The 27,215-nt window shown below is 51.5% G+C and overlaps 1 protein-coding gene across 5 annotated transcripts; it reads left to right on the forward strand.

The window, feature by feature from the left end:
* The first annotated feature begins 3,219 nt into the window (after window positions 1-3,219).
* Window positions 3,220-26,317, forward strand: VEGFA (vascular endothelial growth factor A). 5 transcript variants are annotated; one of them, XM_057415299.1, is made up of 8 exons: window positions 3,220-3,943; window positions 9,800-9,851; window positions 14,922-15,118; window positions 16,899-16,975; window positions 17,387-17,419; window positions 20,104-20,175; window positions 21,316-21,447; window positions 23,697-26,317. In XM_057415299.1, exons 1-8 carry the CDS (start codon window positions 3,878-3,880, stop codon window positions 23,716-23,718), a joined length of 651 nt encoding a protein of 216 aa, XP_057271282.1. In that variant the 5' UTR covers window positions 3,220-3,877; the 3' UTR covers window positions 23,719-26,317. The 5 variants fall into 5 exon arrangements, 4 of the variants coding, with proteins under 4 accessions (XP_057271282.1, XP_057271284.1, XP_057271283.1 ...); XR_008972905.1 differs by lacking the exon at window positions 23,697-26,317 and having other exon boundaries at window positions 18,729-20,175; window positions 21,316-21,452; XM_057415301.1 differs by lacking the exon at window positions 21,316-21,447.
* Window positions 26,318-27,215: the final 898 nt, after the last annotated feature.

A 27,215-nucleotide genomic window follows, 5' to 3' on the forward strand; every position in this document is an offset into this window, starting at 1 on the left:
TACTGACATTCCCCTCTTTCCAGGTCAAACAGAAGGATTAGACGAAGGGTACTGCTAACGTGGGTCAAGGTATTAAAAAATGGATGCCTAAATTTAGGCTCCTAATTTTGTATTTTGAGCCCCTAAATAAGGGCTTGATCTTATGCCCTTTGAAGTGAATGCCAAAGCTTCCACTGAACTCAATCTGCAGGATGAAGTCCTAAATTATGGTCAGGTTCTTAAAAGTTCTCAGCGTCTCACAGCTCCAAATAAGTCATCTCCCGGCCCCTCTGCAAATCACGCGTCTTCCCTTAAGTGCCTAAACATGGAGCTCGTGCTTTGGGGTATTCCATATTTAAAATCCTGCCTGTTGATGCTGTCTTTCTTTCTGTCTCAGGAGTCACTGACATGGGAAAGATAACAAGAAGTGTAGCCAGGACATGCATTGATTTTCTTTTTTGGTGAGTGGTGCTCAGCACGAACGCTGCGGATTCTATGGCAATGTCAGTATTTATTGCGGTGTAACGTTAACATGGAAGGCACATGAATGTCCTTGCCGGTGCCAGAATTCAGGCAAGTACATGACCATTTGCACAAACCTCACATACACCGCTTTCCTGGTAACAGGATGTTGGCAGGTGGGAAGATCACAGGATCCAGATGAAACGTAAGACGAGATGAGCAATCCTGTAGTGGTAATTTTAGAAGCTGGGTTCTGTACATTATTTACAGTACATTGTAGCTTTAAGGGGATAAGGCTACCCCTTGCCACTCATGGACTTAATAGTTTCTGTGAGATTTCTGTGGAGGGCTTTCGGTAGTGCAGCAGTTGGAGGGATTTTGTCCATCCAGAGAAGTGTTCAAATTGCAAGGTGTTTGCAGTAGAACCACCTTCATTCATAAACTGCTCACCCAGCAGGAGGGGAAATGGCACCAAAGAACTTCTACCAATTAAAGAATAAAAAGCACCTAGTGAGTTATCTGCTTCCTGCTGGCCTGAAGTGCAGAGGCCTGGCATAAGGAAGGAGCTGCTCACAGCAAACTGTAACAGTCGGAAGTGGTTCTTGCCTCCAGGAGCTTTAATTTGGCTTTACCTTTAGTTTGTGAAAAATCCTCTATTTTCTCAGGAGTGGGGACTTGAAGTCTCACTATCTCTTAGAGCATATTTTTGACAATTGCAGTCTGAATATGGGAAACTGGTTATTTTGTATGAATATTAGGAAAAAAATTCTTCCCTGTGAGAGTGGTGAAGCCCTGATACAGGTTGCCCAGAGAAACTGTGGCTGCCCCATCCCTGGCAGTGTTCAAGGCCAGGTTGAATGGGGCTTTGAGCATCCTGGTTTAGTGAAAAGTGTCCCTGTCAATGGCAGGGGGTTGGAACAAGATGAGCTTGAAGGTCCCTTCCAACCCAAACCATTCTATAATTCAATGATTCTATTAATATGTATTTTGTCAGAAACCCTCTGCAACAATTGGTTAAAAAAAAATGGAGAAAGCAAAGAAAAAGGGATTCTTCTGCAATGTTTGAACAACACCCACCACTCTGTAGAAAAGTGATCCCTGAGGGAAAAGGGATTATATTCTCCTCCAGGGTTCCACTAGGCTGGGTTTCTCCCCTTGCCCAGAAGGAAGGGCCATCATCACCGGGGGTGCAACTGTGCAGCGGGGCAATGGAGGGGTCAGACGGTAGCTGGAGTCGCTCCCTGCTTGGACAGACCTGTCGCTCACGTCCCAGCCTTCCTCGGGTCAGTGTGACCCGGTGACATCCCCACAGACTGCACTGACACAAAATCTTAACAAAAATAAACAAAGGGAAGGAGAGGTCTAAGATCTACTGAAAGCAAAGAATTGTATTTTATGCCTCGTAGTTTCCCTCAGCCAGCAGGTGCCTCTGTAGAGCCAACGCGTTGCCTGTGTCAGTAGCAGTCTGTGGCACAGCACTGGAATACCTGCTTTCCAATGATAATATGGCCTGTTCTTTCTTCGATGTCCTTTTTTCCCCTTCCTCCAGCCCATGGTGAGCCCCAGGAATCTGCCAGTCTGGACTTCCACTTGGTTCACCACCCAAGATCCTCAGAGGATGGTGGCAGGAGGGAGATTTGTATACATTGACACAAGCATATTGTTACTGTACATCCCGTATGGGGAAATTTTGCCTGTGACCAGAGCAAGGGAGCTCAGTTGGAGGATGCCTGCAGTAACCTCAATAAGACAAAGCTTGCCCTTCGAATACCTTCCCAGAAAGCAGGGTGGGGTTTGTCTGGCAAGAGTCTTCACCTCTTCAACGGGGACACCCTTCTGCACCCCGGAGGACCGCTCAGGCAGGCCCACTGTGCCAAGGGTGGTGACACTGCATACAGAGAAATAAAACCCAGCTGAGGATGATCCCTCCTCCACCCCTTTGGCACGTAGGTGAGGAGAAATCCCTGTATCTGAAAAGCGAAGCCCTCGGAGGATGGGGGGGGGGGGGGGGGGGGGGGGATGGGGGAGTGGGAAGGACAGATGATGACTGTGATCTGTGATGGCAATTTGTCCCCTGCTGCCCCCTCCCCCCAAATGGCTCTGCTGGACTTTGAAGCGATTCCCACGGGCAAGGTGAATTTTGACCCGAACGTGCATCCATCGGCAGGGCAGAACGGGCGGAGTGACGGCGGCCGGGGGGAACACGGCAGGGCTCGGAGGTTGGGGGCGAAATGCTCGAGCCACGGGGGGCTGCAGTCCCGCGTGGGGCGGGCGGAGAGAGCGGCGGAGGGGGCGCGCACCCCTTTACCTCCGTGGCCTTTTCGTCCATCGCGGAAAGGGATGGGAGGGGAGGAGGGAGGGGAATAGCCGAGGAGGGTGGGACTTTGCCGGAGCGTCTCTCCCCGCTGCCGCGCCGAGCAGTTGCAGAGCGCCGGCGAGCAGGCGGCGGGGTGGGCGCTGCGCTGGGAGCGGGCGCTGCGCGGAGCCGCCGCGCCGGGGCGAGGAGCGCACGCCGTGCCGGCGGGGGACAGCGCGCCGCGGGAGCAGAGCCCTCCCCGGGCACCGGGACCTGCTGTTGGCTTGCCGCCTTGCTTTATCCTCTCGGTTAATTTATTTTTTCCCCATCTATACTTTGATCCGCTGGGATTTTTTTCCTCCCTTTCCTGCAGAGCCTCTCCCCGCCCCAGTTCCCTCCCTCTCTAGAGCCAGGTTGGATTTTTTCCTTTTTTTTTTTTTTTCTTTTTACATTACTATTCTGATTTTTTTTTAAGCGGTGAACAGAGGGAGAGAGAGAGAGACAGAGTGGGCAGGAGGAAAGCGCTCTGTTCGTCCCCTCCGCCGCCACCACCTCGACTTGCGGAGAGGGGTCGGGCCGAGTGGCGGCGGGAGCAGCCCCCTCCTTCCCCCCGGGGAGGCGACCCCGGCTCGGGGAGCCGCCGGAGGCAGTCACCGCGAAGAGAAGGGGGCGCAGGCAAAGAGATGCATTGAAACTTTCCGCGCAAACTTTGGCGTGAGTGCGCGAAACCGAGAGAGCGCGGCGCGGGTGCCTGCTGCCCCGGCGAGGGGAGCGCGGCCGCGGACGGGCGCCGCTGTGGAGCTCGGACTGCCCAGCGGTGGGGGCCGAGCAGCGGCGGCTGGGCGGCCGCGGAGCCTGCGCTCGGCCCGGCGGAGCGCCCGCAGAGAGCAACAGCAACAGCAGCAGCAGCGAGGGCCGGCGGAGAGCCGGGCTTATGGAGGGGTGAAACCGGAGACCCCGAAGAGGAACCCTCCTTTTCGCGGAGAACCTCGCAGCGCCCGGCCGGCGACACACCAGGAGGAGGCGGCGGCGGCGGCGGGCACGGAGGAGGCGCGGGCGAGAGCGCGGCGGGGCGGCGGCGGCGGGGCGGCGGCGAGGCGGAGCGCGGCGGGCCCCGCTCCGCTGCGTGCGCCGGCAACCATGAACTTTCTGCTCACTTGGATCCACTGGGGGCTGGCGGCGCTGCTCTATCTGCAGAGCGCGGAGGTAAGCGGCGGGGACTGCGCGGGACCGGGGCTTTTGTGCCCCGCGTACAGCAGGGGAGGGTGTGTGGGACGGCGCGATGGAAAAGACTTTACCCCCCTCTTTTTAGTTTTTCGCCCCCCCCTCGCCTCCCACCTGCTCGGTGCGATGCCTCCGCGCCGCTGGCAGCGGGTGCGGTGGGTTCCCGCAGCGCACACACGTGCGTGCAGCGCTGCGGGGGGGGGGGGTGGGGGGAAGCGCTGCCCGGCTCCCCGCAGCCCCTCGGAGCGGCCGGCAGCGCCGTGCGGAGTGCCCGCGCACGTGTGCGCGCATTGCACGCCCCCAGCGGGGGGGCTCTCACCGGGGCGGCGGTGGCGGGGCCGGGGGTCCCGCCGGGGCGCTGCTTGGCGCGGGGTAGGGAGGCAGCGCGCTGGCTTCTTGCATCAGCCTCGCCTCCCGTCCCCGGGTCTCCTGACATTGCAAAGGGTGTTTCGGCGGTATTTGCCTTAGGTCCCAGCTCGGGTTCGTGCTGCCGAGCGGAGTTCAAAATACCTAGCTGGAAAAACAAATAGAGATCAAAGAGGACAAAATGGATCCTGAATTTCTTCCAGATTGGAGAGAAAAAAAAAAAAATCACAATACATATCTCCTGCATCGAGATTAAAAAAACGTGCATTTTTCTCTTCTCTTCCTCCTCGATCACTTTTACTTTTGCCTCATTGTCATTCACGAGGGATTAGAAACCAACTCTTCCTTCTTTTCTTTCTCTTACTTTTTTCTTTTAAGAAAGAAAAAAGCGTTCTGTGGAAACCTCTCCTCTAAATCTGCCTTTTCTAAAGATCAAGAGGGCTGTGTTGCCAAGAGATATTACAGGGTTTAGACAGAGTGCCCACGTGAAAGTGGCTGTTCGCTAGGCGGGCAGGGATTATGTTTTAAAGGCTATAACAGGTTAGTTCTCTCCTGCCATTTCTGCCTGGCACTTGGAGAGGACGCGGGCCAGATCATCTCCCACAGTCGTGATAATAAACGTTGCAAAGTAACTACTTATTCACATTGTTTGTTCAGCACCGATGCTGGAAGGTAACTCCCCAATTAGGAGCCATTTCAGCTGTAACCGAAGTCATGCAGGCACTGCACGCTTTGTTTCTAGCCTGTTATATCTCTGCTTTCTCCGGTGACAGCCGCACATTGTGCTGTGCTCGATGGGAACCGAGGCGCAGTTCTCTCTCGAGTGTGGCACAGAGCAGCTCCGTGCTGCCTGCCTGCCAGATTTGGCTCATGGGACAATTCTTTCCACTCTCCAAGAGTTTTTCCACCGTCACCTAAACCGGGGATTTCTTTGCTTCCCAGCTCCTCAGTAAACTTTGTGCAGCAGTGTCTGTTCCCGGCTGTAGGTTAGACAACTCTGTACCCGTGTGCAGTGATAATACCCTTTAACCCTCCCCTTGCTCCTTCTCCCCTCCCCTTCCTCTTCCCCAGAGGAGGAAGCGGCAGATCAGGTAGAGTCCAGGTCCTGTCCTCAGGAGCTGTGTAAAAGCCTCGTGCTGCCAGTTCTCCTGGGCAGGAGGATGATGCCGATGAGAGAGGATAACGGTGGGAAAAGAAGTAGGGAAGAATTAACGGGGTGTCGGTGGGTTTGGGGGGGGGATGCTGTGACATGCGAGATGTTCAGATAGCTGGGCAATGCAGGCCATGTAAGTGCTCAGGCAGATCAATGGTGAGGTCTTGCCCTTCAGTTCTGTCCTTATTTGTCCGTTGATCGCCTGGGCACTACGGTGATGGGAACGTTAGAAATACCAGCAGATCTCACGTAGGCAGCTTGACAATGTCTCTGGGCATGGCAGAAGGCATGACTCTTCACGCCGGGTCTAGGGTTTTGTGCTTTGATGATAATATTTATCTGTACTGTTAATCTGGCTGTCGTGCTGAATAAAACCTATCTAGTTAGCCAGGCGTGTTGGAGAGAATTAAATAAAAGCTCTGGCAGAGGCTGCATTGGGAAAGCGGGGTCCAGTGTGTGTCGGGCAGCTTTCCTGAAGGCAAAGGAGGGGAGGGATGCTTCTCTGGTGAAGGTGGCAGGGGGATGACTTATTGTTAGGGTCGCTTCTGCAGCCAGGCAGGGACAGTGGGAAATTGTGCCATGGTCGGGGCTGGGTGGTGCTGATGCCACAGGTGTCTGCCTCTGCTGGTGGCGACAGCCTTCCTGCACAGGAGAGGGTAGAAAAGGTGTTTTTGCAGTGCCACCCTCCCATGTGTTGCTGTGCTGAGCTGCAGTGCAGTCCTCCAGCTCCGTGGGGTCAGAGAGGTTGCATTGTTGTCCCCTTCCAGCCCCCCTCCCCCCCCCCCCTTTTCCTAAAGAACAGGGTATGGTCTGTCATTCCCCATCTTCCTTTGTCTGTGGTCTTGATGAGAACCTAGTGGCAGGTCACCCCTGATGAGGGTCTGGGGACTCTTCTGTTCCTGCCCTGAACTGCAGAGGGACCTGGACACACCAGCTGTATTGCCATAGGGAAGAGGCAGGGATCAGACAAGGAGGGAGGGAGAATGAGCCTGTGGCTAGACTGCTAATGATCACACACCCACCAGGCTCCCTGCCTTTGGTGTGCCTCTGTGCCAGGCCACGATGGGGAGCCACCAGAACCTGCTTCTCTAGCCTGTAGGCAGCTAGAGCACAGCGGGTCACCTTCCCCATTGCTGCTCCAGGTCTGTGCTCAGAGGACAGGCTGGGAGGGAGCACTCCTTTGGAGCAGGAAGAGGGAAGCCCATGCTGACATCTCAGAGGGGTTTGCTGATTCCTGAGCAACCCCAAATCTGCTCTCCTGTCTGCCCTGCTTCGTGTCAGAGGTGCCTTGGCTGTGCTGGCAGCTTTCAGGATTACTGACCTCTATTTGCACGTACAATAGAGAAGGAGTGCAGTGAGTCCTGTCCCCCCCCCCCCCCCTTAAGCAGAAACCGCTGAGAATTTCTAGCGCCTAAGACGAAAAGTGCCTTAACTCCTGTCCCAGAGTCCCTCTCAAAGTGGATGGATTGTTTGTTCCAGTCCTAAACAGTTACAAAGCTCTTTTAATGAGCCTGCACAGATTAGGGGGAGGGGAAGGAAGAGAAACAGTGCTGGTGGTAGTGGTGAGGGGGGATGATGGTTAGAGAGGAATGACATGATTAACCTTTTCTCTCCCTTCAGAGTATATAATGTGCTTGGGACAGGGACTTGGAGACAGGGAAGGTGCAGGTTTATTTGTTAGGGAGAGTTTTACTCCACTGCGGGATACCCATTTGCTGCAACCTCTGAAGGGCACAGAAAGGAGTTTCCCCTTGGTCAGCCCCATTCCTGGGGTCATTTATCCTGCTTTTGAACCCAGGAATTGCTTCCACACCTCTGTGAAATGTTGAAAATCTGTTCGAAGGAAATCGTATTGCAGAGCTGTTGGGTAATGCCAAAAGCCAGCAGAGGAGAGTGTGACCTTCAGGCTCCCACCGAAGGGCATGCCAGGCCTTGTCCCTTGGAACGCTTCTGGTTCCCCATTGCCCTGACTGATACGTAGCAGACTGGTTTAAGGTGAGGCAAAAGCCCCTGCCTTGCCTGCTGTTCTGGTGGATGGGCTTTGAGGGCACTAGCCGCAGGTGAAAGGCACTGCCAAAAGGGCAGGAGAGTTTCTTGGTATAGTGAGCAGAGAGCATGTTACTGAGTTCTGGGAAACCTTTTGGGTTTCTGGTGAGAACTCCCTGGGAATGTTAGGAAGCCCTCTACAGACTTGGTACTGATCTCGTTTCCCATCCTTGGGGTGGGATCACAACCCAGGTCTAGGTGAGTTCCACAGGAGTTCAGGCTTTTCTGCTCCAGTACATCAGGGGCAGGGTGAGGTGCTGGCTGGGTGCAGGTGAGCAGTGGAAGTGTGTGGCTTGCTTCTGCTTCCCATCACCCGTGCACTGTATGTGCATGCAAGGAGGCAGAGGGCTTGGCAGCTGGCTGGGCAGCCTGGCATAGAGAATGGGTAGAATGACCCTCAAAGTGTCTCTGAGCTGATTTTGCACGGTCCATCACGGTCATTCTGTGTGTGAACCCAAAATCGCTTTGCAAAAGGTCCTGGAGGTGTTGTGACTTGGATAAACTGACTTGGCTCGTGATCCTGTTCCTGTGCTCCAACACTGATTGAAGCGTTTCTGCCCTTGATGCGGTTTTCTTTTGACCCTTAGGGTGTCAGGCACTGAGTGGCTTTGGAAGGCCTCTGCAACCTCTACTGCCTCCATTTTGTTCCTGCTGTTGCAGTGACCTTCACACTTCAGGAATGAAACTGTTTCTAGGAACCTGCTTTTTAAACTGTTGTCCCAGCACTGAGATTGCGCACGCAGCCCTCTCCTCCCCAGAGAAGAAACAGATCCACGTACAGGGTGGCACACATCTGGGCTGCTGGGTTGTGCCCAGGTACAGAAAGACTTCGGTTGAAATAAGTAACAAGGAGGCTTTAGACAAAGGGAACTGTGCACAGACACAAAGCAGCGGCTGGGAAAGGGGCTTCTAGGGCTTTGCTGGCTCTCTTGCCCCCTCCTTTTAAAAGCTGACACTTTGGGCTGCTCGGAGGGTGGTGCTGCCCTGTGCATGGGGCTGCCTGGAAGATCATAGGTGGTGGATTCCCGTTGTGAGCTTGGGGTGGACTTCGTTTGGCGTGCTCAGTTCTGTCTCTAGCTACGACATCAGAGGGCCTTTTTCTAAGCCTAAATGCAGCATATCGCTGATGAAGCAGTATTTTTGTATGTATCACCACTCTCTTGTGGGGCCTCTGCTGAAAGACAGCAGGTTCTGGGGTGGATGGCGTCACACAGGTGGCAACATAGCTTGGAGAAGTGAAGAAAGCTGGGCATTTTTCAGTTTTGGTTCAGAACAGAACAGCAGGGGGAAACCTGACTTGGCTGGAAAGTTGTCAGAGCCAAAGCCCTCATGCAGAGCAGGAAGAGTGGAGTTTTTGGTTCACCTGGAATTAAAAAGACTTCCTTAGCACAGTGGTGTCACGCTTCTCCATCCCGGTCTGGGGGTGGGTTACCTGTCGCCACTCCTGCCTGCGTCAGCGGTTTGGAAATGCCCCTCACCCCAGAAGGCAGAAGGAGTGAACACAGAGCTTGGGGCCTGCCTGGGTTTTGCCCAGGGGAAGCCACAGGGAGCAGAGGAACGGGAGCATGGCCATGCAAGGCTGGGGACCGGCACCGTTAAGTGAGGGTGTGCACTGCTCACCCTTCCAGAGGAAAGGAAGGAAACCTGGGCAGTTTGGCGGTGCTGTCGGCAAAGCAGTGCTCTCACAGCTAACCGCCCTGACACCTGGACAGATACCAGCGCCTCGCTGGCCACCGCTGCTCAGCACGGACATCTGTGACATTGAGAGGGGAGCGATGCCCTTTTGCTCCTGGCCACCCTTCATTCCCCTGTGCCCTCCAGAGGGGATTCGCCTTTCCCAGGGGAAGTGGAAGCCAGGGGAGGAGAGCGATGCTCCCCAGGCCCCACTGGTCATGTCAGCAGTAGAAGGTCACTCCTGTTACTTTTCTCCCCTGGGCCCACATTTGCTTGCTGGTTTTGGCTTAAAACCGCCCAGGGTCGCTCCCGAGGGACCCGTTTCTCCCTCCGGGGCCTCCGTCGGCCGCCGCGCTGGAGGCCCGGCCGCCGCCTTCCCGCCTGCCCCTTCCCTCAGCGCGGGTCCGGCCTGTCCCGCCCGTGTCCCGCTCGGCTCCTCGGGGGACGGGAGGAACAAAAGGCGCCTCTGTGCCCGCCCGGGGGGAATATAACGGCTCCACCTCGGGGGCGTCCCCTCCGCCTCCTGCCCGGGAGCCCTCCCGCGCCCCGGGACCGCGCCGCGGCTCCGTGTGGTGACCGATTTTCTGTTATCTTTGCAGTTGTCGAAGGCAGCTCCTGCCCTGGGGGATGGGGAGCGGAAACCCAATGAAGGTAAGCGCGGGGGGGCTGCCCGGCGGGCGGGGGGCGGGCGGGGTGGCGGGGGCCTCGGAGGAAGGAGGCCCGAGTCCCGGGAGCCGGCGGCGGCCAACACCGCCACCTCCCGGGGAGCGGCGGCGGGAGCGGGGGCCCGCCGCCATTAACCCCTTCGCTGCGATGGGCCGCGCCCCCCCCTCCTCGCGGGGCTGTGGCGGTCGGGGTGCGGGGACCAGGTGGCCGTGGGGCCGCCCCCGGGGCTGCCGTGGGGCCGGGGCGTGCAGCAGGGCCGGCCCAGCCCAGCCCACTGCTGGTTTCCCACAACTCTGAGGAAAACTGCGTGCGTGCGCCTGTGCACATACACACGCTCATTTATATATATATATATATATATACACACACACATGCTCGCGCACACAAAGAGCTGAGTAGCGGCGAACAGTTTGCTAGGCATTCGCCACAGTGCTGTAGGAAGGGATTTGTCATCTTCACTGTGGTGGTGCCCGGCTGGGTGGCCAGGGCTGATCTCTGAACAAAGCCTAAAAGAACGCCCCGGCTCCAGCCGGGTCTCTGGGGGAGAGACGGAGAGAAGGGCAGCCCAGGGTGGTTTTCTGGAGTTGTGGCTCCTGACAGTCCCAGGTACCCCACAGTTAGGTTATTGCTTAGTGCTGTACAGAGCCAGGCTTGAAAAATACACCCTTTCACTCCAGTCTGAGCTAGCAGGCGTAGCAGATTCAGGAGACAGCAGTGTGATCCAATAGGTTCTACTCAATTTATTGCTTGTGGTCCAGTAGGGGCAAGGCAATTGCCTGGTGAGGAAACAAGGTGGTGCCTCAGCAGCTGTTGTGATTTTGGGTCTGTCCAGCTGCCCAAAGGCTAGGCTGTGGCATTGTCCTCTGCCTTGTTGGTTTGTGCAATTAAGTGTAGACCGAGAGAATGGTCAGCCCCCAGGATAGTTAGTGACAACCTCCCACAGGAGCCCTGTCTTGTGGACCCCAGTGCGTTGCAGGAGGTTGGCGTTCTGTCTGCAGTCCTCAGTTCAGATGTGGGGTTAAAGGGCTGTGGACTCTGGAGCCTTGAGGCTGAGGTGATCATCAGCTGCTTTAAGACCATCCCGACAGTGTTTTCCCTATACCTTCGTAGCGGAGCAGACCGCTGGCTGCGTGGCGGGGTCTGGCGAAGGTCTTGCAGGGTCCGGCGAAGGTCTTGCAGGGTCCCCGCGGGTGGTGACCTCCAGCGTTATTCCAGCTGGAGGTCAGCAGAGGGCTCTAGCAGTGTGGGCCCACTTTGGCTTTTTTTGTGGTGGTGCAGTGGATTTCAATTTCTGTAACTTTATTGGTGTGACAGGCTAAGTGTGCATTGCCAGGGGCTTGTGGCAGGCTGTGTTTGGGATAGGTGTCCATTTTGCACGGGCAAAATCTGCTGGCAGGCTGCCGCCTGTTGCGCTTGACCCTTGCTCCTGCTGAAGTCAACAGAAGAAGGTTCAGTGACTCCAGAGGGATCAAAATGGAGCCTGCTGTGAGGCTTATTTTGGTAGCCAGTCCTCTGCTGTTGGTAGAAAGGAGCTAGTGTCCTCATCTGTGCCATTTGTTCTGTCCAACTAACTTCCTGGGGAGGAGAATAATCAAATTTGATTCCCTGTCCCAAGAAGGCTGATGGGATTGCGGGAGAAGTTAGTCTGGCAATGTGAGGGGTGAGACTTTGGTGCTGTTGCCTTGGTGCTATTTCTGGTTCTGCGATGCAGATAGATCTGTGAGCTAGAAATCAAGACTGTTGGCATCACCTTCCTGGCTCTACTTCCATCCTGCTGTTTGACCTTGGAGGTTCTCTCTCTGTACCTCGGTTTCTCTTTTGCAAAGAGGGGACGATGATATGCCTGTGTTCCACAAGGACAGTCCTGTAGCTCCTTCCACTGAAGCTTTTGGAGGCTTTGGGGTTGGGGTAAAAGGTGATTTTGTGTCTTTGGCCTTTTCATGCTGTCTCTGAGATGTCGAGCTGTAACAGGTTTTTATTCGGGATGGATTCATTCTGGTTGGAGACTGTAAGTTTAGCTTCAGCCCCTACCCTTTTGTGCTCAAGAGAGCCTTCCACATGTTTTGTGGCACGGGAAGTTGTAGAGGAGGCAGACAAACACTCTTTGTTCCACGAGAAAAGATTTTCTGGTATAAATAAAAGAAACCACCAGCACTTGTGGCAGCACTTTTATTTTTAAAAGAACAGTATGTCTGCATGGCTGCTAAGCCATTGATGGCAAGGGGGGCAGAGTGATCATGAACTTGTTCCTTTTCTAGTATAGCATGTTCCCACTCAACTGCTCCAAATTTGGACGTAATCCTGCCTGCTGTGGCTGTGCCTGCCCTGAAGAGTTAATGTGGGCCTGGACTGGGTTTTAATCTTACTTCCCCCTCCATTGACAAAGAACCTCTGACTCAAATCTGGAGGTGTTTTGAGGGGTAGGAGAGTGGGTTAGATGCGGGATTAACTTTAAACGTGGGCTGAAGCCCGAATTGCAGGAAGGGAACAGGCCAAGTGTTATTAGTCCTTCAGTGACCTTCCTATGTTTCCCCATGAAAGGCAGACCTTCTTCCGTCCCTGGCACAACCAATGGAAAGGAAGCACAGTCTGAATCAGCCCAGCAAAGTGTGGAATATGACTCCCAGTACATGGGAGTAAGCGTAGGTATGGTAGCAGGGGCAGGGCTTTGCTGTGAGGATGGCTGTGCCTCAGTCATGTGCTCTGGTTTGGGTGCTAACTGTGCAAATGAACTACGGAGCGTTTCACAGTGTACGAGTGAATGCTCTGCGTCCAGCAAAATCAAAGCCTTCCATGGCAGGATCTTCTGACTGGCCGCTGGAGAAAGATTCCCCATTTCCTTTCCAGAGGCTAATTCAGACTTTGGAAAATCATCATATGTTAAAGTAAGGGCAAAATCTCCTAGATTCTTTAAGGAAAGGATTTGGTCATGCCAAATCTCCCAGATCTCAAGTATAGTCATGAGGGTGCAGCCGTGAAAGCAAAGGCGCTGCTAAAGAACTTGAGTGTGCTGTTGTGCAGCCAATCTGTAGTCGGTATTCTCTGGTGTAATCCAGCTGTTTGTGCAGTGCAAACATTTAGGAAGCATGGCAGACATTAATCAGGTTCACTTCAGTTTTTGACTCTGTTTCGGTTTCTTCCTCCTTTATGCCCCAGACTACTGCGGTGAGCAGCATTTGATCTGCACAGGTAACTGCCACTTTCCCTCCCTCTTTTCTTCCCTCCCTCCCCTTGACGTAGGTCTGCAAGCATTTTTGTCCAGAACTGTGCCTTCTCTGCCAGAGTTCCCAGATCCTTCCTGCTGGCACAGTGTGAATGATCAACAGTGCAGTTCAGCCACTGTCATTGTGCCTACTGAATTTCCCACGTATTAAATTGTTCAACTTGTTAGAATATACACTGTGGCTAAGGTCACTCTGAAGTGGAACAGGAAGAAGGAGGTAGCCATAGACAAGATAGAAGAATAGACAGGAGGCATACTGCAGTTAGGAGAAGAGGAAAGAGGAAGGGAAAGGACAAGGAACAGAAACATGCTGTCTTCTAGACGAGGAATACCAACAAGCAGTCCATGCCTGCCAGGCTACATTTCCCTTTTCACAAGCCAGTTTCTCTTTCAATAGCTGCTCACGCTTTCTGACACTTCAGACTCCCTGGATGGAAGCTCCTCCCCTCTTGTACCCGCTCTCAGGACTGTGGCACTGTCAGCTCTGTGTGACCTAGAATTAACTCTCAACAATTAACTGCGGGCTGTGAGCTCCCAGCCCTGCAGCTTTTGCATTTTTGTGGCAAAGTAACCTTTATGCCAGTTTGTCACAAGTTCAGGGCACTTTAGAAATGCTTACTGGAGACCATTTTTTTCCATGATGCAAGCAGTTTGCTCTTATCACTCTGAGTTATCAACCTTGGTGTTGTAGGACTCTGCATACTGTACAGGTGGATCATTATAGTGCATAACAGCATGGGCAGGTACTATCTCTTTGTGTGTACTCTTATCCTCTGATCCATTTGGGACATCCTCCTTTACCTGTGTGCTGGTAGAGCTAGGAGGCCTGGTGGGCTCTAGGTACTCACTGTTTGCAGAACTGTACTAGCAGCTGGGTTTTGTGTGTGTGTGTGTACTTATCTATCCTATTTCTCATCTCTTTAATTCTCTCCAACCCTTGACCAAGCAACAGAATGAAGCTTTGGCAAGAAACTAGAAAACATTGAGAAATGCTTGTGAAATCAGTGCAGATCGCAAGCAGTTAGTGTTTGCTCCATTGGTAGGGAAGGCGGGAGATCATGGCAGATCCACCCTGTTCCCCCTCCCGCACTGCCTCGTTGTGGTTTGGTAGCCAAGTGTATGGTCTGGTTAATCCTGGGGGTGCTGTGGACTTGCTTTCAGTCTTTCAGTGGGTGGCTTGAGTCCTTGGTCTGGGAAAGTGGTCAGCGTGGAGACACAGAGGCTGTGACTTGTAGCAAGTGCTGTCATGGCTCTGAGGTGGCCTGTTGAGGTGAATGTTCTGCATGAGCAAAACAAGTGGCTGACTGGAAGAGTGAAGATACGTGAATGCATGGTTCAGAACCTTCTGCTTGTTCTTGGAAGGGTCTCTGCTCTGAATGCTGTAGAAAGGATGCTTCTGGCTTATTCCCTTGCCTTCTAAAAGCCACTGGGGCATCCACTGGCTGTTTTTGAAGAGTGATAAATGGTAAATCAGTGAAGGGTTTTAACCTAGAGCACAGATTATCCTCAGCAGCCTCCGGTGCCTTTTGGCTGAGCTAGTATGCTTCGTGGCAGCATATCCAAGGGTATGGGGGATAGCACGGAATATAAGTGAGGCTGTGGTCTAATTTGCCTCTGCCCTAAAGCAGTAAAAAGAAGATTGTCTCCTTCTGTGCCCACTTGATTTGTGTGTGTGTGTAGGGGGTAGAGGCAAAGGACTTAGGCCTGCCTGCAAGACTGTTGGTGAAGAGCATGTGGTAGATGTGTTGCAACTGTCTCATTTTAAGTGGGGAAGCACTAGACGTTCTTGAGCTAAGTTTGCATTAACTTGTTCCCTCCATTCCTTCTTTTAGTTATCAAATTCCTGGAAGTCTATGAGCGCAGCTTCTGCAGGACAATTGAGACCCTGGTGGACATTTTCCAGGAGTACCCTGATGAGGTGGAGTACATATTCAAGCCATCCTGTGTGCCTCTGATGAGATGTGCGGGTTGCTGCGGCGATGAGGGCCTAGAATGTGTCCCTGTGGATGTGTACAACGTCACGATGGAGGTGAGGGCCCAACTTGCAAGCTGGCATGCTTGGGTGAAAGGAAGCAAGTCAGCCATCACAGCCTTTCCAAGTCTCAGCTCCCAGCTAATTCAGTGGAAGGGCACCCTACCACAGGGAACTGGAGGTTATCAGATCAGGAGGACTAACCTCTCTCCTAACCGTTGTGCCCAGCATTGCACCACAGAGGGTTAAAAGGTGAATTGCCCATGTCTAATCAAGGCTAAGGGGAGAATCTGTTTTTTTGTCTCTGACCTTGCCAGTGCCCAAATAGAGTTGCTAGGAGCATGCAAAGGAGCATTTCTGCAAAGGAGCACTTCATGTTTAAGATAATGCAAAGGAACATTTCTGATGCTCTTACCTTTAAAGCCTCAAAGAAGGTACTCCTTGGGCCCCTGCTGCACCTTCACTCTGTGTTTGGTCCACACAGCTGTTGATCTGAAAGCAGCTGGGTAGTGCAAGAGGGGAAAGCCTGTCAGTACTCTCTCCCGGAGGGCATGTGAGGTCAGCCTTTACCAACAGAGCAGGGGATTTGAGTCATTAGCTACGTTGGCACAGCAGGGGTGGAAAGGGGCTCTAAGGAACACACTGCTTCAGTGTCAAGTGGAAAAGCCTTTTCTGCCTCTGGGCATCCTTCTCCTTTGTTTGGAGGCTGCTGAATTCATTCCTTGGAGGAGACAGAGATGGCTGTGATAGAAAAGGCTGGGCACTTGGGGAAGATGCAAACTCTGCTTTAGAGAGCTTTGTCACCTCCCTTGTCTGCAGCCTGGATCCTAACTTGTGCCCACAGTGGTGCTGCTGTCCATTACCCTTAACCCATAGCTCCCTCACCTACTTTTTCCTTCAGCCTCTTGAATGGCCACTGTGAATATTGCCATCACTTTATGATATGAATGAGAGACATGCAGTACTAAGTGATTAACGAGTGAGCTCTTTTTACATGTCATTTGAGCTGTGTTTGAACTCTGGTGGGGAACCCTGTCTGTGTCCTTCCATGGTTCCCTATACTGCTTTTCCACTTGCAGGCGCTAGCTTGGATCTGAGCATGGTGTAGCTGGGGATGGTCTTCCTACCATTCCTTGCTGAATCACAGTTTTGGGCTGATATACCTGCATGCCTGGAAGGGGTCAGAGGCACTTGAGCAGATCTCTGGTGCAAATGCTAGAGCTCGTGGTTCAGTCAGGTTCTGGGTTGAGAAACTGTGACAATACATGCATCGCTTCTAATACAGTTACCCTGGAGGAATCTGGGACTTGGGTGATGGACAACATCTGGCCCTGCAGGGCTGCTTTAACCACATATGACCAGATTTACATTGTGTGTTAAGTCACTGACAAAGTGATATATCATCTGGTGGCGTAGGTAAAAGGAGTCAGATACGGAATTTTTGCTTGGGTCCTTGTGTTAAGCCAAAGCATGCTTCTACGTGAGAGCAGGCTGGATATTCCTTTACCATCCCTCTAGCATCAACCAGGGACAGCTCAGTGAGAACCTTGCTATGGTGTTACGCCCTCTCCCATGGCTTTCTCCAAGGCAGTCCACCAGTGCTGGCACCTTGAATACATGAGCAAACAGAGCTTTGGCATGAGTCTGGTGGTGTTGCTTGCTTGTGATCAAAGACCTTCCTGACTGGGAGAATGGGGCTTCAAAGCCAGCTCAAACTCTGCCATGCTCTTCCCAGGAACACCTGGGGTGCAAATGCTTTGCTGTGCAGCAGGCTGATTTGGAGCTGTGAATATAAATAGTGAATGGGCAGTGACCCTCTCTGTTTCTTTCATTCCAGATCATGAGAATTAAACCCCATCAGAGTCAGCACATAGCGCACATGAGCTTCTTACAGCACAGTAAATGTGACTGCAGGTGAGAATGGAGCAGCACTGGTTCCTCTTGCAATAAACTTATTCTGAGCCTTTCCTTTTTCTGCTGTTGGGTTGGGACTGTTGTCCAGAGGCTTCTGCAGTCTCCTCAGCTGGTTTGCAGAGGGATGGCTGAGCCTGGGAAAAGAAGTAATTTGCTGGTGCAGCTCCTCCATCTCCAGATATCACAGGTGGACAGTACTAGCCTGCAACCTGGGGTCTTTTGGCACTGACTGCCAGTGGGATTCAAAAGGAGAGTAAACACTTTGAGAAGGACCACAAAACCTGCCATGGGCATCCTGCAATGCCAGCTGTACATGTCCTTCCTTGGACCTGGTGGGACCTGGGGATAATACTGGAAGCGTATGTGGTAAGCTCCCTTCTAATGAGGCCTTTGTTCTCTCTTCCCCCACAGACCAAAGAAAGATGTCAAAAACAAACAAGAAAAGTAAGTGACAAGCCTTTCCTCCTTTCTCTTTTGGTGGTTGGTTGGTGTTTCCTCTCCCCACTGCCCCTTGCCCTTTTCTTTGGTTGGAGGTATTTACTTGGAGAAGGTGTTTTTGGAAATGGCATATGGTAGTGCATGGAGCGACACTCTGAATCCATTCCAGGTGGGCACAGAAACCCAGATCTGATGGTTATTCCTTCATACCCCAGTCTTGGAGCCTGCATGACCCATGGTCATGGCAGTCATTCCTGATGCTTTATCCTGAGTCAGGGAGGTCCTGTCTTGTGTGTCCTACCAGAATGGATTCAAGGTGCAGCCCCTAATCTCCCTTCCCTCTTCCTGGGGTGTTTCTGGTTACTGCAAATCGCTGCCTTTCTTTATGATTAATTTTTTTTCTTGCTGCTTGAGTGAGTACTTGCTGGCTTCTTTCACAGCAGCTTGGGTAGGAACTCTGCTGGCTACACGGAGAGGTGACAATAGAGGTCTGGTGGAGGCAGGACAGATGCCATGCAGGATGTGGCTCTGGTTTTGGTTGGGTGGGGGCCAGGGAGGGTGTAAAGGGAGGTGGATGTCCTGTCTGGGTCTTGGTGGAGGCTTTCATGAGAGTTTTTTCAGTCTGATGGATTTGCTCTTGTGACCTGAAGGAGGTTAAGGCACAACCTTCCTTTTCCTTCCTCCCGAAAGTAAAAACGATGTGGAAAGTAGAGAAATAAGCTCTTGTCCTGCAGTAGCTGCAGGGATGATCACAAAATGTGGAACAATACTGAAAAGAAAGTGACCTCTCTGGTGAGAGTCAGCTGGACTTTGCATGGCTGGGGTAGCAGCTCTGCTGGTCAGAAGTATGGAGTTGGGAGAGGAAGTGAATGAATACTGGGAGATGAGGCTGAGCAGAGAGCAAGCGGGAGAGTGAGAGAACTTCTTTCACCCCTCTCCTGGGGGTTGTGTATTTCTAGCTGCCTTCCAGCCTCTCCTCCTCCCCTTGGAAATCTGCTCGTGGCTGCACTGGGCTGTGTGCAGCTGGCACTCCTCTCTGAGCAGGGCCATGCCGGGGGTGGTCGGTCTGCGTGGCTCTGTGGTTTGAAGGTGTGCGAGAGTTGGGTCTGTGTGAACTCTGGTGAGGATGGGTGTGGGTGAAGCAGCCAGCCTGGATTGCGTTGCATTCCCTTTCCTCTTCTAACAGCACCTTGTCTGCTCTTTGCTGGTTCTGCACTCCCTGGGGAAGGAAGGGAAGGAATGGGAGAGACTGGTGTGCTTTGATTTGTGCTGGATTGAAAGTCCTGTTATATTGGTGCCCCTCTCCTCCCTTCAGGTCGATTTTCCTCCCCTCACCGCCTCCTTGTGACTCCTGACATGTAGGGCAGAGGCTGGGAGCAAGCTGATGCTCTGACACTCATTCCAGTGAGACGACTTGAACAGGGCTTAAGAAACACCTGTGGTGCTTTCCCTTCTGTTCCCCATGTCCCCATCACAGCTCCCTCCTGAGGTGGGCTGTGCCAGGGAATGAGGGAGCCTTTGCTGAACTACTGCAATGCTGGGGCTCACTTGCCTGACAAGCCCTGGTGCTTTGCCTAGGGCCTTCTCCTTGCATGTCTCTCCTTTGGTCCTGTGCTAATGTGGCTCAGGAGTAGCGCAGGCTCCAGCCTCCCTCTCTCCCTGCGCTCTCACTGGCCTGTAAAGGTCCATTGTTAGTGTCTAGGCCTGCCCAAGAGTCAGGAGCTACTGGATTTTTCAGAATGGAGTCAGTGCCTTGGCTCCGACTGCTCATCTGTCTGGCAGATCCACGTGGAAGGCAATAGGAAGGAGGGAAAGGAGGGAAAATCTGAAAGCTGCTTGCTGGTTATCTCCTGGGTGTCATAACTAGGTCAGGCCTCCCTTTTTCCCCTCCAGTGTTCAGGATAGAGGCTGCCGGGGGGAGGTTAGCAGACATCCGGTGAGGTCTCCTGGAGCCCTGCAAACCACACACAGGAGGTGGGATGGGTAAGCAGAGCCTTCAGGCTAGATAACTCTCCCACACAGTGCTGCTGTGTAGACCAGGTCTCACCCCTTGTCTGCAGGGTGCTGAGGCGAGACCCCCTTTGCTTCCATCCCAAGGCAGGATCACCACCACCCTGGCAGCAGAGCTGTTGGAGCTTGGCTGCCCCCTCCTAGGCCTGGTGCTGGGCAGTGCATCAGGTCAGAGCAGTTTCCTTTTCCCGGGGGAGAGCCTCTCCCCTCAGGTTGCCTCTTGTCAGTCAGTGTGCGCCCATGCTTGTCGCTTGGAACGGTTGTCTGCACTCCCTGCGGTTGCGTGATGCTTTCACAAAGCTTTCTGTTCCTTCCCCTCACGCCCTGTCCCTTCCCCACTGCCCCTCTGATCTGGAGGGGCAGCAGATCTGCCTCTGCTGGAAGAAGCCCTGCTGGCGGTGGTCTCTGAGTCCCCTGGCACTGGCTTGGCCATGGGCAGGCTGGTTGCAGTGCTGGCAGGAGCGCAGAAGGGCCGGTGAATGTGTGTGCGAGGTGGAGATCTATGCTTCGGCCTTGGGATCTGCCATCCAGTCCTGCCCCATGTGCTTCCCCCTCCCAGCAAGGCACATGGCTGTATTTTTTTTCCTCCTCTTCCTTGCGTTTTCTTCTGTTTTCTCTCTCTCTCCCTTTCTTTCCTTCTCTCTCTCTTTCTCTGTTTTTTTGTTTTGTTTTTCTTCCAGAAAATCAAAGCGAGGAAAGGGGAAGGGTCAAAAGAGAAAGCGCAAGAAAGGCCGGTACAAACCACTCAGCTTGTACGTTTGTGTCCTCTGCTTGTAGACTTTCTTCCCTCCCTTTCCCCAAAGCAATCTGCCTGCTTGCTGCTCATGCAAATCTCACCCTCCCCTCCCAGTCACTGGTGGGCTGCAGATCCTGCAGGGGCAGCACTGGTGATGGCACCGCTCTGGCACTGAGGGCATCTCAGGGAAGGTGGCTTTAGCTTGCTTGGCTTTCTAATCTTCAGTGGTGACAATTCTCCCAAGGCACAGGAGTGCGGACGGGTGGGCGAGCGCTCTGCACCCTCTTTTCAACACGTTCTGGTTGCAACTCTCTCGTCCGCTTCCCCCGACTCATCTTGTGCCCTCACTGCTACGGTGACTGGCAACAGGGAGGCTGGTGTCTGCCGTGCATGTGTGCGTGTGCGTGTGTGTGTGCGTGCGTGTCTGGTGGAGTCACAGGCGGAGAGGAGAGGTGGGACGGCGGGAAGCTGGAGAGGGGGTGCTGGGGAACCGGGCGGGCTCGCTCTCTCCTTTCCTCTCTCTGCTGCGTTTGGTGGCTTCTATCTCCCTGTCTTTCTCTGTCCATTTCGCTCTGCCTCTCTCACGATGTTTCACAGAATTCTGCATTGTAAATTTACGACCCCTTCACGGGACACTCCTGTGTCCTATGGTGGCAAGGTTGGGATGGGGCTGTCAGAAAGGAGGGCAGTGCTGGCTGCAGGAGTAATCATCTGATGCTGCAGCCCAGCTGCTTTTCAGGGGAGGAGAGACCCTGTGTATTTAACTCGTTTAGCCGCTGGCCTCTTTCTACTCGAATAGCCCACTTCAGAGAACACCTTTCATTGATATGTCAGTAGCTGGCTGGGACCTCTCACCTTCCCATCCTTGCTTTCCCCTTCTTCGTCCCTCTGGCCTGTGCCAATGGATCCAATGCAGCATTTGTGAATACTGTGCAGAGAGCCTTTTTTCTTTCTCTTTACGCTAATGCAAGGGGGTGCTGTCCGGGGGCTGCCGCGGTGCTGCTGGAAAATCCATCAGCCCACGATGCTCCAGTGGGCGGCATGGGGGCTGTGGGAGGGGGCAGAGGGATTGCTTTGATGTTTAGGGTGTTGCATGTGTATTTTCTTTCTGCTGAAGCGCTGTAGCTTAGACATCTTTCCTTTTGCCTTTTTGCAGTCACTGTGAGCCTTGCTCAGAGAGGAGAAAGCACTTGTTTGTACAAGATCCCCAGACCTGTAAATGTTCCTGCAAATTCACAGACTCACGTTGCAAGTCGAGGCAGCTTGAGTTAAACGAGCGCACTTGCAGGTTTGTGTCCTGAAGGATGAAATACACAAAGAGAAAGACAGAGAAAGAGAAAGAGGGGGGAGCTTGCTTCCTGCTGACTTCTGGCACCAGTGCTGTGTGACTACTTCTTTTCGCTGTCCTACGTGGGCCAGAGGGCAGAAGGGCTAACTGAGATGAGGACAGTTTCCCTGTGTCAGAGGGCAGCTGTGCATTTCAGATGTGCTGTCAGGACTTGGATGGGGATGGCTCCTGGAGACAGGGCATTTGTATCTAAGGTTTCCTTTCCTGTAGAACAGAGTTTGTCTTGCTGAGGTAGCCATGAGGAGGGTCTGTAGCCCTCTGTACATTACCTGTATGCAAACTCTGAGCATACTGTTGGATAGAGAAATACCCTTAGCTGACTAGGATTTGACCACCCCTGCCTTCCAAGCCCTTTTTACGTGGCTTGTAGGTAGTGCTGTATGCGGAAGGAGGAAAGCCAGGCCAGGATCCTCCATCAAGGCTTTCCCCACATTCTCCTTTGTCTCTTCGTTCTTCTAAAAGTCAGGGAGAGTACCCTGGCCCCTTGCACTGTACTCAGAGTTCCCTCTCCATGTCTTGGCCAGAATTGTGTTTTGGGCGGCTGCACTCAGCATTAAGCGAAATGTGGCAGGATTAAGTCTGTCTCTGGGTGAAGGCAGGCAGAAGTCTGCAGTTTGAATGGGAGACACGAAGACACTGTGTGGTTAGTGTTTGTTCAGAGATCCATGCTGTGCATGTGTCATCTGAGTGCTACCTGTCACACACCATCTGTGGCATAGACACGTGCAGAAATGGATTCCTTGTTCTCAACTGAGTGCTTTGGTGAACTCGGGGGTCTCTTGACTCACAGCAGCTGTGAGTGCATCTCTGGTGTGGGATCATTCTACCTAACCAGAGAGAGACATGGAAATGGGGTTGCTAATGAGCCCTTGGCTGTGACCCTGAACTCAGGTCCCTCTCTCAGAGATCTAGGAGATTCCTCCTGGTAAGAGAGTGTTGCAGTGGCTGGATGGGACAGACTAAGGGAGAGAGATACGGGGTCCTCTGTGGCTACACCCTGAAAGAGGAGGCATCCGTTTGCCTCCGTTTCCCTGCCTGGAATTGGCTAGGTGAATGAGGCTGATGCAAGTAGCATGTATTTCTTTTTGGTGTGAAAATGCTTTGTGCCCAAACCAGAGTGGCATTGGCACTGCCACTGTGGTGGAAACTGCTCTGTATACAGAGGAATTTTCTGGGATGCTATTATTTCAGTGGGAAAGCCATTGATGTAGAAGCCAGAATAGAGTAGCTTCTGGAGTTAACCTTCTCCCAGCAACCCCTGGCGTGTGAGACGACCTAATTTTCCCTCTCTACTTTCCCCAACCTCCAGATTAGCTGGAAATTACCCTCCAGAATTTGAAAGGTGAGAAATAGTAACAAATACAAATTAAAAACAATGCCCCAAAGAAGTCACGATGGCAGAAGGAGTTTACTAGTTTCTCTTATTGGTTGCTGTCTTTGGTGGGATAATTGGCATTAAGGGAGGTTTCCAGAGCTGCTGTGTTGGCCAGAAAGATAGGAAGCAGTCATAGGAGTGTGCAGCTTATCTGTTTCCAGATAAAAAGCTAGTTAAGCTGAAGTTGCTCGTGCTCTTTCTTGTAGAATTAGAATTGGACCCTACCTGGGAGGGTGAATTCTCGTTTCTCCTGCTGCTTCTTCAGGCTGTTGCTGCTTTCTCTGGTGCTAACTCCTGCTCATGGCAGCTAGTCAAATGAGAGGCACTTTCTTTTTACCTTCTTTCCTGCATGAGGCCTTGTTGTCTGCACTGCTTCCAACCTAAACAAGAGGCTAGGTGGGGAGCTGAGGGAATGCGTCTTTCCGCATGCATTGCTTAGCCTTGTTTTTCTGTGTGTTTGTGTGTATCTATGTGTGCATGGTGTGAGAGTGCAAAAAAGTCACTTGGCTCATCTGTGAGGAAGCCTCTGATTCTGCTCCTAAATTTCCCCCTGTACCAGTACCAGTACCCCCTTTCTGCCCTAAGTGAACCTGGGGGAATAGAACTCATCGACCTCTTCATGGGTCGAGGTTCTCAGGTGTTTTGCCTCATCTGCACAGCACTTCACCCCACCAGTGACGTCATGCCATGTCTTAACACCATGTGCTTAAACACATTAGCCACCTCCTTTCCTTCCCTTCCCTGTCCTACCTGCACCCCCGTCACAAACACTAAACCCTCCTTTTATTTTTGCCTTCCCTCTCCTCTCTAACAGATGTGAAAAACCGAGACGGTGAGCAGCGGAAAAGAAGGGGGAACAGCCCTGTTTCTGGAGCCTGATTTCTCGCCTGGACAGAAAAAAAAACAAAACACTAATCCAAATGAACCCTAAAAATGAAGGATCGGTAGAGCACAGCACTTTCAGTACGGACGATGGACTCCGGAAGGAACATTCCCCAAGGCACCCGCCGCACAGAATTCACCTTTGGGTTTTGAACTGTTTTATTTTATTTTCTTTTCATGCTGCTAAATAACAGAGCCAGGAAGACTATAGGGGTGTATTTGATGGGTTTTGCCATGCATATATATATATGTGTGTATACATACATATACATATATATATATGTATATATATTTTAACCACATCTATATATACATATATGTATATCTTAACCACACACACACACATATATATAAAATATATATATATACTGATTATTTTTTTTAACATTGCTAATGTTATTGGTGTCTTCACTGGATAATACTCGACTGCTGTGGACACAAGCGGGCTACTTGGGGCATAAGAAACAAGCTAAGACTGGACTTGAGTAGAAGCGCTGGGTGTAAACTTCTTAACTCTAACTGACTTGTGCGGCCTCCGCTGTTTCTCTGTAGAGTGTGCTGTACCACAAACCACCTTCTCCTTGCCTGGGACAGGGAGGAGAGGTGATGGAGAGGATGGGCAGGGAGTTCCAAAGAGCGGCATCCTAGGGTGCGATGGGTCAAAGGCCAAGGAAATGGCCATCTCCGTGATCAAGGATTCCTCCTCCCCTCTCTTCCCCCAACCTTCGCCCTTACTCGTCTCATAACCTGCCTGCCTTGCTGGGACATGGGATGTCAGTGTACATTTTGCGTTGACTTTATTCGCTGTAGAAACTTTGCCAGAGAAACGTGCTGGCTTCTCTTAAGGATGGTGGGCAGCTGATGCACACTAACTTTCCATTCAAGGAAGTATCACAGGAATCTAGATTTCCCGCCCTTGGTGGCTGCAAAAGGACACAAGGCCTACAGTGTGCTGAAGCAAGAATGGGGACCGGTGCATAGCCACACAGTTATTCAGCACTGTCTGCTTTCTTCATGCACAGAGCTGCCACTCAAGAGCATCCAAGATGCTTACGGAACATTTCTGGAAAGGGATATTAATCAAAAGTATATACACAGTAGGGGGGTGTGTGTGTATGTGAATGTGTGCATTTGTGTCTGTGTGTATGTATGCTTGTGTTTTTCTGTCTTTTTTATATATATATATTTATTTTTATACATATATATATATAAAAAAAATAATATATATGTATGCCAAGATTGAAGGGGGGAATAGAATACATTTTTTGTTGCCTTCAGTTTATGTGCCCGGTGTGAATGACCCTGAAGAACGTGAAGATTTTTTTCTTTTTTTATGACATACTGTAAATATCAGGCCCCTTTTCCATGTCTTGGGCTGGGGAATCAAATGTGAAGGCAGCCGGAATCCCTAAGCCGTGTCCAAGAATCTTGGCTATGTGTGTATCTGCAATATACACTGTGGTGTATGTGAAACCCACCATACACACGCGCGCACACACACACCCCCCTGAAAGCGTGTTTGTACATCTATGTGGATATATATAATCTAGTTCTGTGATTAAAATTATTATTATTAATAATAATAATCAAAAAGGTACTCGGTCTGTGTCAGAATGCTGCCAAACATCATCTGCAATTGAATTTTCAACGCCTGATAATGTACAACACGGAAAGCTTCCAAAAAGACAAGACAGTCTAAAAACAGACTCACAAGTGACTACTAACCACTAGGAACTCCCCATCCGACTGGTGGCTGTCAGGAGGAGGCAAAACATGTGGGTGGGTGCTTGCATCTGCAATGTGTAATACTCATGCTGCATCGTGCGCAAGACAGAGGCTTCCGATCGGGGGGAGGGAAGAGAAAGTGTTTTATATACTTATTTAATATCCCTTTTTAAATTAGAAATTAAACAGATAATTTAATGAGAGAGTAGGGATTTTTCAGTATTCTTTGTTAATATTTAATTTCAACTATTTATAAGCCGTACCTCCTTTTTTTTTTTTTTTTTTATTTGTACTGGTTGTGTATAAATTTAACCTTCCCCTTGTCCCGTCCCATCTCTCCCCAATTGTTGGCAGAGTCAGTAGCATGTTATGGGCAGTTATTTAATTAATTTCTCTAACACCTACCCCTACACATTCCTATTGAGACAAGAGTTAGATATACATCTACATACTATATATATATTTGGCTATGTGTTTGTATATATATATATGTTTATGTATATGTGTGATTCGGATTAAATAGACGCTACGATTTTTTTATATATGTAAAAAGAAGAAACAGGAAAAATAGAAAATTCTACATCTTGAATCTCTCTCCTTTTTAATTTTAATATTTGTTATCATTTTATTTATTGGTGCTACTGTTTATCTGTAATAATTGCGGGGAAAAAAGATATTAACACTACATATTGTGTCTAGTGAATTTTTTCAAGATATTCCTTAGTACATATTTATTTTTAAACAAAGAAATTACAGATATATCTTAAACAGCGACGACGACGACAAACAAACTTTTTTTTGTATTAAAGAATTTAATTCTGACCTTGATTTCCTTTGCCTTCTCCTTCTGCCTTGCATCTTGGTTGTCTTCCATTGTGTAGCAGTGCCTCCAGCATTGCCTCTGGCGGATACAGGGCACCAGCAACCTGCCAGCCGGACTCTTGGATTTGGGCCCAGAGCCTCCAAAAGCATCTAGGTACTTTAAGCCTGGTGAGATGAATGGGAGGTAGGCACCAAAATACATGTGTGGAGCTTGGCCCGAGTTCCCTGCTCTGTGAGAAGAGGGTGGTCTTACGGGCAGCAGTGAGGGGCAGGACTTCTGGGTTCCTTCCCTGTCTGATGCCAAGGAGCATGGTGATGGTCCCAGGCCTGCCTCTGTCTTGGGAGCCAAGCCTTGTGTGCTGGGCACTGTACAAGCACAAATAGATGCGTTCCTGGTGGATCTTACAATCCAAGATGAAAGCAATGCTCTGAGCCTGCCTGTCACTGGTGATGGACTTGGTGTTTGCTGTTGGAGCAGTGTGTGTAACCCGCTGTCAGCGATGGCTCAGCAAGACCTCACCATCCTGGACATTGCTGAACAAAGAACTGTCCAGCTCTGAATGTGCTCATCATTTCCTGAAGGATTTTGATACCATCGCATCTCTTGTGAAATGCTTTGGGGTCTTTGGGAGGAAAAGCTCTTTGGAAGCGGTGTCGTTTCCTTAATCAGCCGTAGAGGTGAGTGTATCATGTCCGTCATCTGGCCACACTGGAAAGGAGCATACAGGATGTTCTGGATGTCTGGGAGGCGACTCACCTGGGTTAGTGCGGACCACTGAGTTCATGGCTGCCTCAGTCATGAAGGTGAAGGATCTGGCTTTTATTTGGGGTGGACTTTGGTAGCTCAACAGGTGGATCTGCAGTCACAGCCTTTGCAAAGGGCAGAATGGAGGAAAGATCACAA

The sequence above is a fragment of the Pezoporus wallicus genome, unplaced genomic scaffold, assembly GCF_028554395.1.
Source record: "Pezoporus wallicus isolate ANWC-B61680 ecotype Strahan unplaced genomic scaffold, APGP_CSIRO_Pwel_v1 contig_5352, whole genome shotgun sequence".
NCBI classification, from domain to species: domain Eukaryota; kingdom Metazoa; phylum Chordata; class Aves; order Psittaciformes; family Psittacidae; genus Pezoporus; species Pezoporus wallicus.

Excerpts from the sequence above, each read along its gene's own strand:
- VEGFA (XM_057415299.1), top strand. The coding sequence starts at position 3,878 with ATGAACTTTCTGCTCACTTGGATCCACTGGGGGCTGGCGGCGCTGCTC. Across the intron at positions 9,852-14,921 it reads GGAGCGGAAACCCAATGAAG|TTATCAAATTCCTGGAAGTC; the intron begins GTAAGCGCGGGG and ends TCCTTCTTTTAG. Across the intron at positions 21,448-23,696 it reads TTAAACGAGCGCACTTGCAG|ATGTGAAAAACCGAGACGGT; the intron begins GTTTGTGTCCTG and ends CCTCTCTAACAG.